We start from the raw sequence: 20,529 nt of genomic DNA, 5'->3' as shown, positions 1-20,529 counted from the left end.
AACTTTATAAATTTGTTTTAGTCAAAATTAAACAAATTTTATCCTTGTGACTTAATGTTATGCACATTGAAATTACTCCTATGTTTAGTAGCTGTACGTAAATAGTTTTGAGAACGATTGTTATTGTATAATGAAACTGGTTTTCAGATTCCTTTAAATGAAGAAGTGAGAATTTTCTTACCTGATGGGACAGAAGTGGAATCTGAAGAATACTTCCAGACCTTGCCCAACCAAGCTATTCTTCTCTTGAAGCAGGACCATGAGAAAATTTTGACTGGTGTGGAATTATTTACCAATAAATACGTATACCTTGACACAAGAGTGTACCCTGTGAGGGGAGAGTCAGTTACCCCCCTAAAATAAATAAAATAATTAAGTGATTAAGTAATTAAAGTGATAATACGAAAAACAAGTCAGGCAGTGGTAAATATAATCAGTTTATCTCACTGAAATAGTACTTTAATTATATATATCAATTGCAAAAAAAAATTGGTTTTATCACATTTTCTGCTTCACAAGTTTATAATCTGAACAACTATGACTTTGTAACCCCCCCCCCCCCACTCCCCACAGTTTTTATTCTGGGTTATACCTATGTCTTTATATTAAATGTATTGGATATTTTAAATGTATTAAATTAATCGGGATTTTAAATCAGTTTTAATTTTTGTTAGAATGAAATGTTTTAATTTTGTGGGATTTATTTCCATTATTAACAAACATTATTTTTGAAGTCTTCTTTGAGCCAAAAACTCTCCCATCAGAAGTATGTTAATAAAACAAAAATTTGATTTCTGAAAAAAAGTTGTCTCTTTTAATAAGAATTTTAATTTAAACATAATGATCTCTTGATTGAATATAGTGCTAGTTTTTTACTGAATGTATTAATATTGTATTGTAACATTCCACAATTTACAACACAATAACAATAACTTCCAGAAACATTTAAAATGGTCAAACATGAGTTTCATGACCAAATATTCAGTTCAGCCACTTTTTGCTATGTACGCTATATTAGTTATCCTTATGCATTTTCAGGATTCTTAAATGATTAGTTCATAAATATTGTAAGACCAATACCTGTCAAATATCTAAATTGTTATTATTGATGTTCTATAAATGCTTGTTCCTTAACCGTTAATGCTCGCAGGGCGGAGCCAGTCCGCCGATGCATTGTTTCACTGAGGCTTCGCAGGCTGGGGCCAACCTGCCTACTGCGTAGCTGCCGCTTATTGTGTAATCGATCGAATATTTCACTGAAAACCAGATAGACTAACTTAATAAGTAACTTAATATTTACTTTGAAAAATTATACAATCAAAATAATCGACTTTGAGACAACTGGTTGCTTCCAAACACTTTGAAAAACGTAATTTCCATATCAGCTGTTTTGGTTTAATGTCATGATCGTCATGTGGATTGTGTCTGGTATGGGAGCTGTTTGTGTTTAATTCTTTCAACACTTATGTAACTGTGATGTATTTTCATTATTTCTTTGCAAACAGAGATTCTTTTGTTTCATTTTAGTGATATACTATTGTGTGATTGTTTTTACCATGGAACGGGATTATTTGGATCAGCACAAAATAGTCTTAGATGAATATTCAGATGGGAATTTAATGTTTTTTGAGGTTGAGTGGTAGAGAGGGTTTTATACCCTGACTCCGCCTTTTAATAAAGGCATTTTTCATTTGGTTTAAGTTGTTATAGTGATTTTTATGGTGTTTAAGATGATTGTTTATTTGAAGATGAGAACTTAACTGATGTTGAAATTGATACTATTAATCCTCAGAACACTAATTTAGATGGTGATTCACCATAAACTAGATCTATAGGCTTGACTGCAAGAGTTCTACATTCAGATTATCTATGCCTAATACGTCTAACAAGTTACAATAATTGAAATTATATTTAAATGCGTCCATGCAATTAATATATGCGGTATCCTGAAATAAACATGTAAACACCTAAATATAAGACATTTCCTGCAACTTTTAAAAATAGAATCTAAAAATTAATTTTACAACTTAACTTTTTTTTTTTTTTTTGATTCTCAGAAATTGTATAAATGCATCTAAATTACTCAAATTAGGAATTTTATATAAGTTACTAAGTAACTTTCAAGAATGAAAGTGTCAAACCCCTATAAGAGGACAACATATAAAATTAGAAACACCTAAATCACTCCTAAACCCACAAATGGTAAACTGATTAGGCTAGCAGATCTTGTTGAAAGTAATTCAAAGGCTAAGTGTTCAGCCAAATATTAATGCATCAATGAAAATTACTATCCTAAATACACTTAACTTCCTCCTGCAACTAATGCACTTATGGTACAACTGGACCCCATTATTTTGTTGCAGTGAGTCAAAATTCACATGGTGTAGACTACCACATGTATTCCGCTAGTAGTGATAGTCAGTTTGGGTACTATATGAAGTCCACTCTACTAAGATTATTTATATTATTTATTACATTACTTTAATAATACAGTTTTAAATCTATAATGAAATATCCACTCCTTCTTGGTGATGTGTTTCTTAAGGTTCTTGGAGATGTGTGCAAATTGTGTTTTCCACTATGTTAATTTAAATCAACATCAAAATGTAACAATGGATAAGGAAAACACCACTATTGTCTCCTTATTGCAAATCAACTGTAATAGTTTTATAAGTGGTGTGAGGTGATCTGAGACTTGTATACTAATGTGGCTCTGTAGTCAGTGTGAGCCAAGGCTTGCATACAAAAGAGGTTAAAGTCACTAGTTTATCATATTTGACATAATACATCAATCTCGCACAATAACAATGTGATCTATATGGTTGCTAGCAGCTAGCCCCAACAATTTGGAGTCTTCTACTTGCTTCAGTTTATTATTATCTATAAAATATCAGAATTGAAAATTGAACTTTGGTCAAAGGATTATTATTTCATACGATCCTTAAGTCAAAAAGTTTTTGATGCTATTCAGAATATAATTAAATTTTAATATCTTCTAGCTTCTGACCAGAAAACACTAACTTCACCATACAGACTGTTGTACGATTTGTATTCCGCCTCACATTGTGTCTTATGAAATTCCCCCTATTGATGAGTTTAAGATTACAACAAACGCTTACCTTTAAAAAAACTAAATGACATGTCTTTCAACCCATTTCAGTTTTTGATATCATTATCAAAATCATGTAAACTTCATATCATGACCATTTTGTAATTAACTGACACCTATTCTTTACTTGATGGAAATAGATAAATATTGCAGACATAAAAATTGACAGTAAATATGTAGATGGTTGTATTTTTGTAAGCACATGGTGATCAACATCCTCATTGTGCTTGTTGTATGAAGATTTTGTCTAATAAAACGTATACTTCTGAGTAAACTTAAATTACACTTGAAAATTATACAGTCATATATAAATACATGGTAATCCGAGAGGATAGGAAAACATTTTAACAGGTGATTTTAGACCTAAAAACAAGACAAAGAGTTCATATAAACATATGTCTGGAAATGCTTTGTTAGTGAGATATGGCTAGCAAAAGATTTCGCCTAGATCTTTTCTCCAAGGATTAAATGAACCAGTACTGAAACAGTAGTACAACAATTAAAACAAAAATTTGATCATTTCATATAAATTTTTACCTAGAAAATGTAATAAATTAGGTCCCAGAACTGTAGGTTTCCTAGTTTCTAAAATAACTTTCTTGAAAAATAACATTTACTGATAAAAACAAGATTTTACCTTTGAGATGTTACTTGCGGCATATGTCTGCATTAAAAGGGTCAATGATTTGTAGGTATAAAAAAATTAGGCTTTAATTACATTTTGTATACTATGTGCTTTGAAGTAATATTAAGTTGTGTAAATTGTAAGTATTTATTTATGTATTTAATTAAATTCTCTTGTCAACACTGATTTAAAAATAGGCTTGATTTTTTTTGTAAATTTTCTGTTATAAATTTATACAAATACTCCAATCTAAGTTTAAAGTATTTGCAATCTAAAACAGTTTTAGTTTTTTAGTCTTAAAAATTTAATAGATGAAAATTGTATATTTTGGTAAGTTAAAAAGTGTTAAAAATTTACTATTTTACAATTTTACAAACTTTTAATTGTCTCCACTGGTTTTAACTATTTTTGTTTTCATTGTTTTAGGTGCTGATTTAATCTATAACGCATTGAAATTGGTGAATATTGATATAATCCGTGCTGGGGAAAAGGTTCAACAATTTTTAGATGAAAATATTAAAGAAAAGGTGCGTGCTCTAGCCGAAGTAATAAGTAAAAAAAGAAGCGAAGAATCTAAGACTTTTCTAAGCCACAAAACTGATGATCCTGACTGGTTCTTTGGTGAGTCTTCTATTTTCGTTTTGTTACTTTCAGCAATGTTTTTATTACTGATCTCGAGTAATAAACATTTACTAAGCATCTCTTGTACGTCCTTATTTGTGAAAGTATGTTTCCATTACAAAATGTTGACAGAACTAACTAATGAAATAATGTTGGTTTTCAGGACCCGTGATGATTAAACTTCTATAAAATAAAAAATAAATCAAGCTACATTTATATACACATGTACAAATAAGTTTTTTGTACTTTGAACTCTGCTATTACAAGTCCAATTTTAACTAAAGAAAGCACCCACACAGAAGTTTTGTTTGGTATATATGCCTTTCAAATTTTGTAAGCCTTTATTAGGGGAAAATGTTTTCTAAAAATTAATGAGAATGCTTACAATAGAATGTACATTCATTGACATTTATATTGTTTTAACAAATAATACTGTTTATTGTTAGTAAGGTTGTAGTATTGAACACAGAATATGTTATAGATCTAATAATAATATTTCAAGAACTTTGGATATATATAGGTAGTGTCTTATGGTGAAGTTTGAATAATAATTTAGATAATTTTATAATATGTTGTTTCCAAAAAGTCTATAAAAAATTTCAACATTATTTGAAATATAGATATTTAATTACTATTGTTTGTAAGAAAGTTGTAAAATATAGGCTTGGTGTAATGAAATAGTGTACATCACAATTGCATCACACCACAGTTCACTTGATAACAACTTCATAGCAATATGAGTCATGTACTGACTTTAGGACAGCTGGAAGTTGTAACATGCGTCCATCACAGTTAATGTGTTAAACTATGATTTAGCTATAGAATACATTGTTATTGTTACACCTTCACTGCAACACGAGTCATGTACTGACTTTAGGACAGCTGGAAGTTGTAACATGCGTCCATCACAGTTAATGTGTTAAACTATGATTTAGCTATGGAATACATTGTTATTGTTACACCTTCACTGCAACACGAGTCATGTACTGACTTTAGGACAGCTGGAAGTTGTAACATGCGTCCATCACAGTTAATGTGTTAAACTATGATTTAGCTATGGAATACATTGTTATTGTTACACCTTCACTGCAACACGAGTCATGTACTGACTTTAGGACAGCTGGAAGTTGTAACCTGCGTCCATCACAGTCAATCTGTTTAACACTTTTATAACTCGTGTTATTCTTATTATTATTGCTTTCTTCATACATATTTAATTACGGCATAACATTTTTGTGTAAACTACTATTAAAAAGTATATTTTGTTTTATAAATAGTAATGTTTTGGAAGATTTGGAAACCTGTTGAATAGTTATATGATTATATTGTTCTTTTCTAATGCAATTTAATGAAACAGGTTTGGAAACAAATGCTCATACAAAAGAAGCATTCATGTTTCGGCGAAGTCAAGAAAGAATCAGAGGTTACTTCTACAAATCCAGGAGTGATATAAAAAAGTCCACATTGTACATCAACAACAATGAAGTGAGAACTGTATTAGACGAAGTATTTTCAGACTTCTCTAAATCACTGAACCAAGACGGATACTTTGGCTGTTTATTTGACCGCAGTGCAGTAGAGGGAGCATTATGTGATAGGCAAGGCCATTTTAAGTGTTCGGGAGTATGGAAAAGCAAGGAATGTTCATACAACGAAGGTAGAAGTCATGAGATAAACCCTTATGCTAGCAGAGAAGAGAGGATTGTGTTTTCAACATGGAACCTTGATCATCAGTGAGTATTACTTATTTCATTAATAAAATTTAATCTAATATAAAAAATCTTACACATATTCATTATTTACGTATATATCTTTTTCTCATTTTTATTTGTTAAAAACAAACAAAATGTTTTACAACCAACGTCATTCCAATGCATAAAATGATTAGCTAGTAGTTTTTTCTGGCTAAATAACAGAAAGTTATTTTTTTATACTTATTTTTACTATATTTAATTTTGTATACCTAGTATTTAGAACCAATATACATACAAAACATGCTACGAAAAGAAAAGATATAACATGTTTTAGTACCAGAGGGAAATTATTATTGCAGAATTAGCTACACTGCTGTGCACAAAAGGAATAGTAGGATTGTGAATGTCTCGTTTGAACTCAGTTGCTTTGATTTGTAAGAATGATGTCACCAACTCTAACACAATAACACATACACATATAAAGTCTGTGAGGTTACTCTCCAGGAAGATAATTTTGTGAATGAAATCTATTATCAGCTGGTTGTTGGATGCATTAACCCTTTGTGTGCCAAGAGTCAATGAGATCGGATTTTTGAATATTTAATTATTCCGTTACAAAATGTTGACATATGGCATTATATTTAGTCTCATTTTATACATAATAAATTCAATAAAAATAGATTATCTACCTTCATTTGATTTGTTACACCTGGTATAAGCTTTTTTGCCAAATATGAGAGACAACTTATATGCAAGTGCAAATGTTCAATATTTTGAATTAATATATAAGAAGAAACATACTCATTATTACATACTTACTTTTTTTGAAACTTTGTAAGTTATACTTGTTCCTACTTACATAGAGAACAATAAACAAATGCATGCAAATGTATTAACCCTATGCGCTCGAAAGGCCAGCAGTACTGGCCACACCAAGGTTGCAGACACCTCGTGTTAGTTTTGCCGTAGTTTGTCCTTGCAGCTCGTATGGCCCGTACTGCTGGCCGCGCTTCTTTTATTGACAGCTCGGCGGCCATATTTGTTGTTTGCCTCACCAGATCGGAATTATTTTTCAATTTCCTCCGCGTTATTTGCATAGTAATTTAAAATGTTTAAAGAAGAATTGAAAAATAATTTAAAATTTATTTTTAATGAATATTTCTATTACAAAGATAAACTTACATTTGGAAAATTTAACTCTTAAACGTATATTTTTAACAAAGATATGTAAATAAAATGTTATAAAGTATGCCTTTACATTTATGTTACACTCAAACATAAACTATTTTACAATTTTCTTAGTCTTTAAATTTTTTTACGGAATGAAATTTTTCAAAACGTCCACCGATGTGTAGTCTGGGTTGGCTAGCACAAGTCTTGCAGTAAAATTTACTACGTTTTCTTTCTTTGCCAGCCCTTCTGTCACTGTATACTGCGCAGTCTTACATATAATAGTCGTACATAACCTTACTGCCTGCACTGAGCTTTGGCGCTAAAACGATTGAAATGAAGGCTTGGTTGTTTAATTCAAAAGCTGCTCAATAGGTTTCAGCACTCACCATTCATTATAAAACAAATAGAATATTAGAAAATAACTGCTATGTTTAGTGGCCAGTGGTGCTGGCCTTACGAGCTATGGACATATTATATATTGGGCCAGTACAGCTGGACACACGAGCTGAGATAACATTACAGCAAAAATTAATCCGCGCTCCCGACAAAATGGGGGTGGCCAGTAGAGCTCCAAGGACAAATAACAAATACTACCTTCGAGCGCAAAGGGTTAAGATAAAAAATTACAATTCTTTTTTATCGACACATAAAAAAACTTAAAATTTTGTTGTACAGTATAATTTTTTTATATAAAAATGTTAACAGATTTTATCGTCCAAATAAATATTACATGTCATATCCTAATTTTCCCCCAACACGATAAAACAAAAATCAAGTATAAAAAACAGAACTCAGTGTTATAAAAGAAAGCAAATCTCAGTTAAACAGATAATTACTTTTTTAATGCGGTATGTTTGTTCCTATGTATATAAGGAACAATAAAAAAGATGTATGTAAACTAATAAGATCAAAAAATTACAATTTTTGTATTCCAGAGTTTTAACATGTTTTATAACTAAAATAAATATTACAAGTTATAGCCTATTTCCCTGCTACATAATAAAAGAAAAATAAAACTCATTATGTTTATTTTTTAAGTTATTTATTATTTGGCTGAACACTACACAAACACCAAAAGAGTACTTGGCACTGAGAGATATGACTTGTCATAAATGTTTACCACTGGCAGCGCCATCCCCTCAAAAGTGCTTGGCACTCAAAGGGTTAAATCTGCAGAATGTGACCAAGTGTTATCAGATTAAAGGAAACCTAAGAGATGTTTGTAATTAAGAGTCAGAGTGCTGCTCATAAGTTGGTGTGTTAAAAGAAAAAAGTAAGTTTATTCATGTAGATGATTTATTATTCTTAAAGTAATTCAGAAGTAATGTCCAAAAGTATCAAAAATATTTCTTCTTTACCAAGCAAAATTAGAAAATTTGTTAGGTATACTGACATTTGGTTCTTAATAGGCGCTGTAAATGCTGCCTGAACAATGTTGAAAATAATGAGTTTTAGTAGATTACATGTCAAATAAAAGCTCATGGACTTTTTGCAATATATAATAACCCTGGTAGATAGATATATAACAAATAGTCTGAGAAGTATTCAACCTCCCTTTGTTCATAGATTTTTATATGACTGACCAACCATCTCAAGATCAGTTATGAGGATGGTGGGGGAGTCTTCTGAGACTGTCATCAGACATTTTCTTGTGCTCCTCCTTATCCATGAGTCACAGAACTCTGTTTCGTATGTTGTTACATGTATTAGCGTTGTATTTCACTACGACTTAAATCTTGTGCTAAGAGTTCGCAGAAACTCAGTGACTTTGCTTTTATTAGTATCACATATAAACTCGTTACCAAAAATGTTATCTAATGACCTTTACAATTTTTATCTTTAAATGGCCAAGTTTGTGGCAAAACTTCATATTGACCCTTTGATCAAGACATTCAGTCATAGTGAAATGTGATGCAAGCTTATGTAACAACATATAAAGCAGAGTGCTGTGACTCACTAAGTGGATGGTGTGCAGCAAATTCCTGGTCGTGCTCTCAGAAGGACCCCTTCTACCACCCACATAATATCTGAGTGGGTTAGTCGCAAATAATAAATAGTAGTAATAAATAGACAGCACAAGGAGGTCACCTACTTTTGTACAAACCTTGTGTGTGTGTATTTTTTTTTATTTGTAGGATAGAATTAGATCAGTTAATCTTTTTTCCAGAGTTGAAAGGTCTCGCAGTGTTGTGCCAGCTTTGATGAATGCTGCAGAATTTGTAGTGAGCAATAGGGACGACACTGACTATACTATAAATGTGCCCTACTTCTACTCATTGCTGTTTACGACTCAAAACCTCAGGCTGGTGCATATTGTTTGTCATGACAAAGGCAAGCACTTCAGTGCACAATGTGACCCTAAGAAGTTTGTCATCACCATATCTCCAAGGTATTCACTGCAGGTTCAACCTAATGAAGTATATTTATATCTTAATAATGAAGGACTTACTTTGGCTACATACCAAATTAATAAACTCTTGTACAAATAAGTTCCTATCTCATAATTTAAACTCCATTGTTTAGCTAAATAACTCCATAAGAAATAAAAATTTTAAGTTCTGTGTAGTGTGTAGTACCCACCATGATGTCAAAGAGTATGGTCAGTGTTGAACATAGCTCATTAGTACTTAAAATAAATTGATCTAGATTTTAATGGACAACAAACAACTGTTACCTTTAGAGGAAACAAGGAAAAGATATAAGTTCCGTATTGCATATTTTTCTGACAAAACACTTAACTAACATTAAAGGTAGCAATTCTGTTTAATAGAGCATTCATATCAATAGTTGTAGTTTCACTTACTCTAAAAAGAATTAAATTGATCATACCTGGAAGCCACTAGAATGACTGAAAGTAAAGTAGGATAAACAGTAACATAACTACACATGAGTCATAGTAGTACACAAACAGGCAGAAAGCTGACAGTAGGCGTTTTACCACAATACAGCTGTCCATGTGGCATACAAATACTCACCATCAAAGCTCTTTCCATACTTTTTCAGTTCAAACTAACACTTAATGGACCACCGTAGACAGTTACTAGAAATCTTACCTATCAGATTTGCAGTATTTGTCATGAAACCTTTAAACAATGGACCCTTTATAATGCTCTCCTATTAGAACTCAAGTGAATGAAAGAGAAGAAGCTTAAAAGAGAATTGCGTTGCTTGCCTGTTAAGAAACAGTATATATGATTAACAAGTTTCAAGACAAAACAAGTGACTGTTACTATAGTAAAATGCTATGAATTAATACAATGCTGTAGAAATCTGATGTAGTTAATTGACTAATTGCACTGTGTTTACTTTTGCTATATTATGCTTGTTACTTAAAGTGTTATCTATTCCCTATTCTACAAATTTGAAAGTAGACAGGAAAGGGGATTTTGTAGGATTTAATTAGGGGTATTTTCCTTCAGTCTATTTAACCCTTTGAGTGCTGGAGCATCGCTGTCAGCGATCCCACATTATATGCAAGAAATGCCAGAATCACTGTTAGCGACTTCTGCAGTAACGCTTATATTTTATATAATATTTATCTAAATTCGCTCAATGACTATACATACGCATTTCAAAGACTTCAACGTAACTTTTGATGTAGGTTTTGTTGCAATCTGGTTAGATTCTGATTTTTACGACGGTTGTAAAGTGAGCGCATTAGTCGTTTTTAGAATCGACCGCTACGCGGACGAGCTGTCACGTGTTTTGTTTGCGCTGCTGTTTATTTCACAAATGATATGAAAGTTTTTAAATGTAAATGGGTTTGTAGTGTTAGTATCTTCAAATTATTTCATTTGTGTATGTTGTTCTAGTCTGTGTGTAAGTAGAACAATGCCACGAGTTACGGCGATCGTGAGCAGCTAGTACTTTACTAAATACGTTTGTATAGTTTTTATGTTTGTTCAGTGATATTTATAAACAACGTGTCGTGAAAACATTGCTGAAAAGGAAGATCTAGTATTGCAGGCATTATATTTAAGCATTATCAGTGTAGACATACACAGAGTGTTAGGTTAGGTTAGAAAATGTCTAGTTTTGTAGTGGTTCATATTTTCATATTTATTTTCCAAACTTTATTTATAAGTATAAAAAAATATTTGTATGTCTTTTTGTAAAGATTTAAATGGAGTATAAGATAGAATAACTAAAAGTGAAAAAATAAAATATTTCAATAACACCAAGTTGTGTCAAAAAAAATGAATGTTTTTGCTCATAAAATTTTTGTTAATGATTTTTTTTATTCGTATAAAAACGTTAAATAAGAGATCAATGTATTATATGTATAAAGAAAATATATTTATATAAAAAAAACAAAAACCCAAGACATTATACCAATACATAAATTTGTTATGAATTTTTAAACAGACCCTTGCAGAATCAGGTATTTTCGCTCGGCATTTTATGCATACCATATAGCAAAACACTGTGGCACTCAAAGGGTTAAATATTAGAAATTATTATTTTATTTTTATATATTACTAGCGGGCCCGGCGCGCTTTGCTGCGCATTTCAATAATTTTTTGCAAAAGTTGCCCGCGGCTTCGCACGCAATTTCCCGTTGAAAACAGTACACTATATTCACTTATTCTTTTTCTATCACATTCTAAACATTGCTGAGATAATTGATAGTCGTTCCATCGTGAGCCTCTTGGGCGTATTATGAAGGTATGTACCATATTCCTGCCTCTATCTAGCTGTTACCCACGGCTTCGCACGCAAATCTTAAGAACCGAAGTCCTTATATTACTTAGTAAATTTTTTTTTTTTACTATAATAAATTTTAGATTAAATTAGTTATATCTCCGATGCCACGATTGAGCTTGCTTTGTTGTCTCGATCGAGAGAATATGTACACACGGAGTTTTGAGAACCATACTTCTGTCAAAAAAAACAACTAAGTTTGATTTTATAACATTCTTTATATTTGTAGCCAACGTAAGATAGTAACAGTAGACTCCCGTAAGTTCGGCCACCTCGGGACCGGACCCTAGGCCGAACTTAAAAGCGGCCGAAACTAACCGATGCCTATTTAAAAAATGCCCATTTATTGTTTTGCAAGGGTAATTTTTTCAATAAAAGTTATGAAATAACCGTTAAAAATTAACCTTTCCAAACATTACCAACACAGAATTAAACTACTAAACTAATTTTTAAATTTGTACTTACCAATAAAACACGGTAATACTGCATATGTTGGGAATCAATGCGTGTAGGAATCAAACACTTGCACATAGAATACAACACAGAGTAACGCTTTATTTACAAAACCACAGACCTAATGAAATAAAATAAAATAATACAGTACTGCACTGTACATTGGTGGTTTTAGCTTCTTAACACTTAAAAATAATCTGTCACTTTTTTCTGAATTTTTGTTTCTAATGAATTTTTTATGTGCAAACTCACGCCACTTCTTAATAAAAATTACATCGACTGCAGTTGCTTCTTTTTTGCTGTTCGATGTAAGTAGCTGCCAGTTGCAAAGCTGCTTTTCCTTCAGCGTGGCTCATTTATTTTCTTCGTCTTCCTCTTCAATCTCAGCACCATCTGCGTCGTTAGTCATCTCGTTGTCCTGGCGAATGACACACTCGACGATTTCGTCATCATTCAGAACCTCGTTGTCTAGCTTTCCTTTTTCCATGTTGATCCACTCCAAAACATCTTCTTCAACAATGGGACCACAGTTCGGTAGTTGCTGAAGGTCGTGCAATAGAGCTGCATTGTCATCAGGTTCGCCATCAAGAATGTTGTTTGGCTCATCTGCTGTTGTGTTGTTTTGATCTACGCTATCTTCTATATTTGGCCAAAGTTTTTTCCAAGACTTTACAAACGTGGATGGTGGTATTTCGTCGTATGCCTTGGCCGACATGTACACAACATCCTTCATGTTAACTGACTTCAACACTTTGGTAAGGTCTAAGCTTGTCATCAGTCTCCAGTTTGGAAAGAACTTCCGAAAGTAGCTTACGACGATACTTCCTCTTGAAGCACTCAATGACCCCCTGGTCCATCGGCTGTTGAAGACTGGTTACATTGGGTGGTAGGAACAGCAGTTTAATTTCTTTTTTCATCGTCACACTGAAGAATGTTCATCATGAGTAGGCGCGTTTGTCAAGAAGTAGAAGTGCTTTGGCGGGGAGTTTTCGATTTTGCCAAATGTTTTTTCACTTTGGGAACAAATTCGCATACCAAACCATTCTCTGAACAAGTACGTGTCCATCCACGCTGATTTCTGTGACCGATAATACACTGGGAGAGCGTCCATGTTTATGTTCTTAAACGCTCTCGGTTTTGCTGCTTTGCCAATGACAAATAGGGGTAACTTGTGAGTCCCCGAAGCATTTGAACACAAGGCGACTGTTATCCTGTCTTTGCTGGTTTTAAAAACCCTGGAGCAGACGTTTTTCTTGCGGGGTGGCAAATGTTTTTCTAGGCAGAAGTTTAAAATTTAACCCCAGTTTCGTCAATGTTGTATATTTGCTCTGGGCAAAAGTTTTCATCATCGATAATTTTTAAAAATCTTGCAGAAAAGTCGGTGGGCCGCTGTTGGGTTTGCTGATAACTTCTCACCACAAACTCCAATAAAATGTACGCCGTGTCTCTTTTTCCAACGAGAGAGCCATCCATCACTAGCCACGAACGGCCTCTTCTGGTTGAAGCTTTGAGTGTAAGATCATGGCCTTTTCTTTTAATATTGGTCCACTTAATGGCGTTCCTCGTCTTCGTTCTTGAACGAACCACAACCATAGAGCATCTTCCACCAATTCGTGTTTGGCCTTCCTTAGTGTGCAACGCTTTTCTAGAACTTTTTTCGGTATCAATTTGTGTACAAAAGCCTTCAATACTTTTTCTGTTGCGTCGCCAGTCGTTGACTGTACTTTTGCCCACGTTTAAATCCTTGCAAATACTTTGCACGGATTCTCCTTTGTCTAATCTCTCCAGAGCTTGTAGTCTCTGTTCCATTGACTTGTACTTACGTTTACGCATTTCACTCATTTTAAAAACAGATTAAAAACACGATGCAAAACAGTTTTTGTTCAAACACACACGCACACACACAAAAACTATGAAAACAACAGTACTGTACATACACAAAAGAAATCACAGAAACCCACGAGTAAATAAACAACAGTACAAAATGCAAACTAAAAAGAAAATAAAACTGACTTTGTAGGTCTACTGTAAAAATGACGAGCACCACCCAGTATGAATGTTCGAGACGAACTGATGAGCTGTTTGACAGAGCAGTAAACTAACCAAAGAATACAACGGCACTGTTAGTAGAGACGTGCTGCCCGCTTTCTGGCTGGCGCCAAGTGCGTGTGACTCATGCTCAGCCGACCGGGCCGGACTAAGCGGCGGCCGAACTAACCGAGGCCGAACTTACGGGAGTCTACTGTAATTATGATATCTGCATTGCTCTTCTGATCAAGCATGAGCATGGTTTATATTAAATAAATATTGCAGTTAAAGGTGAATTTTTACGTCAAATTTGAATTGTATTATCTGGATAGTAAAGTCTATGTTTAACAGTGATTGCAGAAACAGTTTAAACAAAATTTGTCGTTTCTCTTAAGCTTACTCTATGCTTTAAAACTATAAGTGTAATATATGTTTACAAAGAACAGCTGATTAAAAATTTGAAAAGACGTTAACATATGTTTGCTGCAATGCATTTCTTATGGGTATTTCTGTAACCAGTGGGGCGGAATCCTGAATCGGGAAAGGGATGGGCATAGCTTATAAACCTTCTCCGTGGAAAAATACATATACGTACAAATTTTCATCATGATCGGTCCAATAGTTCACGATTCCATAAAGGACAAACATACAAACATTCATTTTTATATATATAGATTGAATATTTATACATATGATCACGTAAAAATCTGTTTAATTTTAGATATGGAGATTTTTTTATTGTATTTTGTCATAGAATAAAATTAAACTAGAGAGCAATTTAATTTTAATTTATTATGGAATAGTAATTATTTTATTTTCATAAAAATAATTATAAAGTGTGGGCTTATAATTTTAAAAATAACTGTAAACTTTGCGAGTTGTTATTAACCCTTTGAGTGCCGCAGCGTCTACATAGTAGATGTTGTTAAATGTGCATAAATTGCCGGCATCTACCCAGTAGACGATTTGTATTTAATTAATATCACATATAATTCATTTTTGTTTTGACAAATAACTTATTTCACGGCAATTTACAAATTTCGAATAACCGATTGTGATTGATTTTTATTGTTGACCGCCCCCTTGTAGTTATTTGCCATCAGAAAAAAAACAGATGACGCAATAGTTGGTCAGCTGCTACTTGTTGCCATTAACTACACAGTTTCGTTTGTTGTGTGTTTACATTGTGCTAGTTTCGTGTGTTTATGCTGAAAACTGTTGTTATTACTATTCTGCAATTGTGTTCAGTAAAACTTACAATGCATTTATAAACTTCTTTTTTCGTGTTTTAGTGACGTATATTTTATTGTTGGATTGGTGATGAAGTAAAACGCAAGTTCCAATCAAACTATTGATTTTAGGTGAAGTAAGGTTATAGAAGTAAGGTTATATTGTAGGCCTGTGTATATTTTTATATACTTTTTATATAATTAGTATTTTACAGTCGTCTTACTTCATTGAGTGAAATAGGATAGTTATAATATTGTTTCTAAACTTTTGACAAACTTGAACAAAAATTGCTTTATGTTGTTTTTTGTATATATTGCAGTATCTGGTTAAATATTACTGTAACACACCATATTATGCATGATTTTTGTTCAGTTTTTCATGCTCTTTCATATGGTATAGCAAAAAAAATTAAAAAAAATATTTTATGAATAAAATTTTAGTTCAAACTTGAAATTTATTTTTTTAGTTTTTTGTTATAACCTATATTCTTTTTGTGTAAATAAAAATGAAATTATAATATTATATGGAAAAAATACCTTATTTTATAACACACAAACTAAAAAAAAATTATTCAAATCGGTTGAATAGTTTTTTTAATATAGTTTTTTCCACACACGCTTGCAAAACAGAAGGAAATGCTCCGGCATCAATTACAGAGGTTTGATACTTTTTCTAGTATTTTTTTATTTTTGTTCACTACGTGATGAATTCCACCTTCAATTCACCTAACATGATGAGTTTACCTTATAGACCTTTGATCTGACAAACTCCCTTAGGAATATAATCACATGAGGACAGGTCAGGGGATCATAGAGACCAAAAAATATTAGGAAATCTATGGTGACTTTAATTTGGTGCGAAACTCACACTGAACCACAGTCACAGACTAAATATTTTCAATGAAACTATCGTACATGAATATGTAGTAATCTAGCTTCCACTGCTCCTTAATAACAACTTACAATGTAATGCTACTAGTTAGTAAGAAAAATGTCACTTGACTTGCGCTGTTCTTGAACTAGTAGCCAAGTATTAACCATTAAGAAAACTCAGTTCCTACACCCCACCTTGCAGTTACCATAACGTCTACAATAACAGAAATGTACCCCTTGTATGCTAAAAGTCTACAAACCTTGTCATGTGAGTTTGTAATATACACATTACAATGACTGCAACTCAAGTATTCTAAAAGCTTACAAACGTTATGTTATGTAATTGTAATTAATTAAAATTATATGTCAAACTGTTTAAATAATAAACTGTTTAATACAATTGAGACTTTTAGTCTGGAGCAAATTAGTTCAATATTAAATTTTAAATCAAATGTTTTGATTGCAGGACAAGGAAACAAAGATCGAAAAATCTCTCTTCACTTCAAAAATTCACCTGTTCAGTCGAGCAAGAATAATTTCAGTTCCCATTGTTTCTTAAGATCAATGAATTCTGGATTGGTTATTTGATTAATAGAAATAATGAATTTAGTTAATAAGAATCAACAACATTTTGGTGTTTCTATGTATAGTTCTAAAAATGTTACCATTCTGTCTTGATCAGAAATAGTTATGGTAATACAATCACTTAGATAAGGTATACCATTCAATATTACATTCAATTCAGTATCAAATCTTGTAAGATAAGGTTATATATGAGAATGTTTTAAAAAACATTTCTAGTTATTTTATTTTTAATGGAGTTAAAAGTCAATAGGAAAACCTTAACAAATTAACTCTGAAGCCATTTTCAAAATTATAAATCTATGATACAGGCACTAAGACAATTGTATTATTCTAAAAATTGTGGAATTTCATATTCTGCGTTAGGAGAAGGTGAAATTGGGAGGGGGAGGTTAGTTAAGAAGGCATTATTTTGTTTTAGTATTATATCTGGGAACACTTAGGATGTTTTTGAACACTATCAGAATGGTTTTCATGGGTGAAACTTTTCTTAAGAAACTTTAGTACAAAATTCTAAAACAAAAAAATAATTTACTATCCTAAATTTGTGGCATAACCTGATAGCCCGCTTATTTCAAAATGCCTCCTCTAAAGTATAAAAGTAATATTGGAAGATGTGAGATAAGTATTTGTTACATTTATTTTAATATGATGAATTTTTAGATTTTTCTTAAATATTTACCTTGTGTGATCTATCTTATTTCAAATATATTTCAATGTGTAATAAGATAGCTCGGAAGATGTATTTTGGTAATTAATATTAAAACCAGCATATTGATAAAATACAATTTAAAAGCTAAAGTTTTCTTTCTATTGCCATTTTTATAGTTTTAGGGTACTAAAGTAATAATTTATTGCTAAAGTACAGAATAATTGCTTATTATTTTTCAATAATATTAATATCATCATTGCCTTGGCACACAAATTACTTACACAAACATATTTTTAATAGATATATTTTTTAGTGCATGCATTTTATACTACAGGAATCAATACAAAATGTCTAATGTTCATCAAAGTAACACATTTTATCAAGTATATATTTATTAAATTTCCAGAAAAAAATAGATCACTAACACAACATGAGTATTAATTAAATATAATAAACATACCTTTCCTCTGGCATTTCCTGCCAAGGTATCAAAGGTCAAATGTTTTTGCTATTAAAACAAATCGTATTTTTAATGTAGTAACAAAAGTAATATGAGAAACTGACACCAATTTTGCTACTTTGTGGTTTAAAAACTAGAAGAAGGGAATCACTACCAAACATTTCCCTAACAATAAACTGAGGTGCCTAGATGACTCACGCCATTACCCATACCGCACAGTTTACTCTCCCAGTTCACCTGTGGTTGTCAGGTATGTAGTCATATACAGGTACCTCTATTCATATACAGGTTGTCAGGTATGACTACATACCTGACATTGGTGGTGGTTCGGAAGTCACCTTTAAGCCGTTGGTCCTCAGGTTGTGTTAGAAAGGCCTTCTTAGTCTTAACTTCGCCTGGTAAAATAAGACATCTTTACTTTTACATGAACCTACACTGGAGTATTCCGGACTGATGCAGTTTCCCTTTGATGCAAGTGAAACTCATTAATTGATCAAACTATTGTGTCCATGACGGCTGATCACAGACTATTCACACACAAAATTCAAACTTATAATGTCACTTATAGCTACCAGTACCAAATACGCACATTTGGACCTATGCATACCAGAGGAAATGCCACTCCCAATGTTGATTTAAATAAATAAGAATATTTATTATATTACTCCTTTATTAAGATATACAGGGAAAGTATTTCTTATTTTAAGAAACTTTACTTTAGTAGCTGTAATTTCATAATTAGCTAGGGCATTAAACTGCAAAATTCCATTCACTCAATAAATAATTTCTTCATAATGTTACTTTTTTCAGCAGTTGTCTCACCAATACCAATATACCAGAATTACAATAACATGGTTTTATGAAAAAGTAGATACTACTTGCATATCCTGTGCTTCCAGCAGTTAGTTAACTTAATATTTAGCTTAGTTGTAAACATTCTTATATCAAATTTGTGTTTATCATAAGGCATGTAAGAAGCTTTTATAGCAATTTTAAACTAAAATTATGGAATGCATGCATACATAGACATGTTTTGTGATCACTGATTGATTGTTATTTAATATCAGTAAGGTATTTGATACATACAGGTAAATTGTAAATACTTATTTTTTTACAAATTGTACTATATACATTAAATTATTACAGATAAAAATGGGATTGAATATATATTTTTATACTATTTATTGATATTTGTGTTTTACGACTTGATTGTTTTACCATATCATGAAGGCTGTTTTAAACTAGAATTTAAACTATTTGTATTAAATGTTTATAAAGAAAATTGTATTTATATAGTTTTATTTAAATACCTTTTACTTATTGTTTCACACTTATGATTTTTTTATTTATAATTACTTAAGTTTTCACTTAAAATAACTAACAAATAACAGATTTTGTTAGTTGGCTACCTGGTATAAGCACAAAGTAGCATGGTTAAAAAAATTTTAAACAACATTTGTATACATCCTTTATAGATTCGAAGTTCCAGTTCGATAACATAATTTTAGGAAAGAAATGGATATATCTTGGTTTTTGGATGTATTAGTCATTGTATATGAACTAATTATACAAGGTTTCTTTGTTTTGATTTGTCATCTGATTAGAACAATGTTTTCGTTTTGTTAGTTGGCTAACAAAATTTATCATTAAAGTATTTTAACTGTGTTGGCAATCTTACAGTGTGATCTGTAAACTTGTGTGATAATCGTTAATGCAACATGTTTATTTTACTTTATAAGTATAAATATTGAAAAGTAAAGACTTCTAAGATAAACATTCTTTTTTAACAATTTCCTAAGCAGAACAGTTTTAGATAAAATAATCTTAGAGTCAATGACATGTATCACGTGTTACACAGCACTTATCTAGAACACCCTGAGAGTTTATTATTATCAAGCAAGTATCAAATAATCTTAGAGTCAATGACATGTATCACGTGTTACACAGCACTTATCTAGAACACCCTGAGTTTATTATTATCAAGCAAGTATCAAATAATCTTAGAGTCAATGACATGTATCACGTGTTACACAGCACTTATCTAGAACACCCTGACTTTATTATTATCAAGCAAGTATCAAATAATCTTAGAGTCAATGACATGTATCACGTGTTACACAGCACTTATCTAGAACACCCTGAGTTTATTATTATCAAGCAAGTATCAAATAATCTTAGAGTCAATGACATGTATCACGTGTTACACAGCACTTATCTAGAACACCCTGAGTTTATTATTATCAAGCAAGTATCAAATAATCTTAGAGTCAATGACATGTATCACGTGTTACACAGCACTTATCTAGAACACCCTGAGTTTATTATTATC

General features: G+C 31.8%; 1 protein-coding gene across 1 annotated transcript in view; it reads left to right on the top strand.

Annotated features, from left to right (window-relative positions):
- The window catches only part of LOC124359793 (DNA fragmentation factor subunit beta), a 41,854-nt gene extending 22,367 nt beyond the window's left edge, over positions 1 to 19,487 (top strand). Inside the window, exons 3-7 of the mRNA XM_046812830.1 lie at positions 148 to 277; positions 4,161 to 4,355; positions 5,713 to 6,088; positions 9,390 to 9,611; positions 16,973 to 19,487. Of these exons, the coding sequence (XP_046668786.1) occupies positions 148 to 277; positions 4,161 to 4,355; positions 5,713 to 6,088; positions 9,390 to 9,611; positions 16,973 to 17,042 (993 nt within the window). The 3' untranslated portion in view covers positions 17,043 to 19,487. The remainder of the gene's footprint in view (positions 1 to 147; positions 278 to 4,160; positions 4,356 to 5,712; positions 6,089 to 9,389; positions 9,612 to 16,972) is intronic.
- The last annotated feature ends 1,042 nt before the right edge of the window (positions 19,488 to 20,529 follow it).

Source organism: Homalodisca vitripennis, chromosome 1 (genome assembly GCF_021130785.1).
Source record: "Homalodisca vitripennis isolate AUS2020 chromosome 1, UT_GWSS_2.1, whole genome shotgun sequence".
NCBI lineage: Eukaryota > Metazoa > Arthropoda > Insecta > Hemiptera > Cicadellidae > Homalodisca > Homalodisca vitripennis.
The sequence above is the reverse complement of the archived record's forward strand: the minus strand, read 5'-3'. Positions and strand labels throughout refer to the sequence as shown.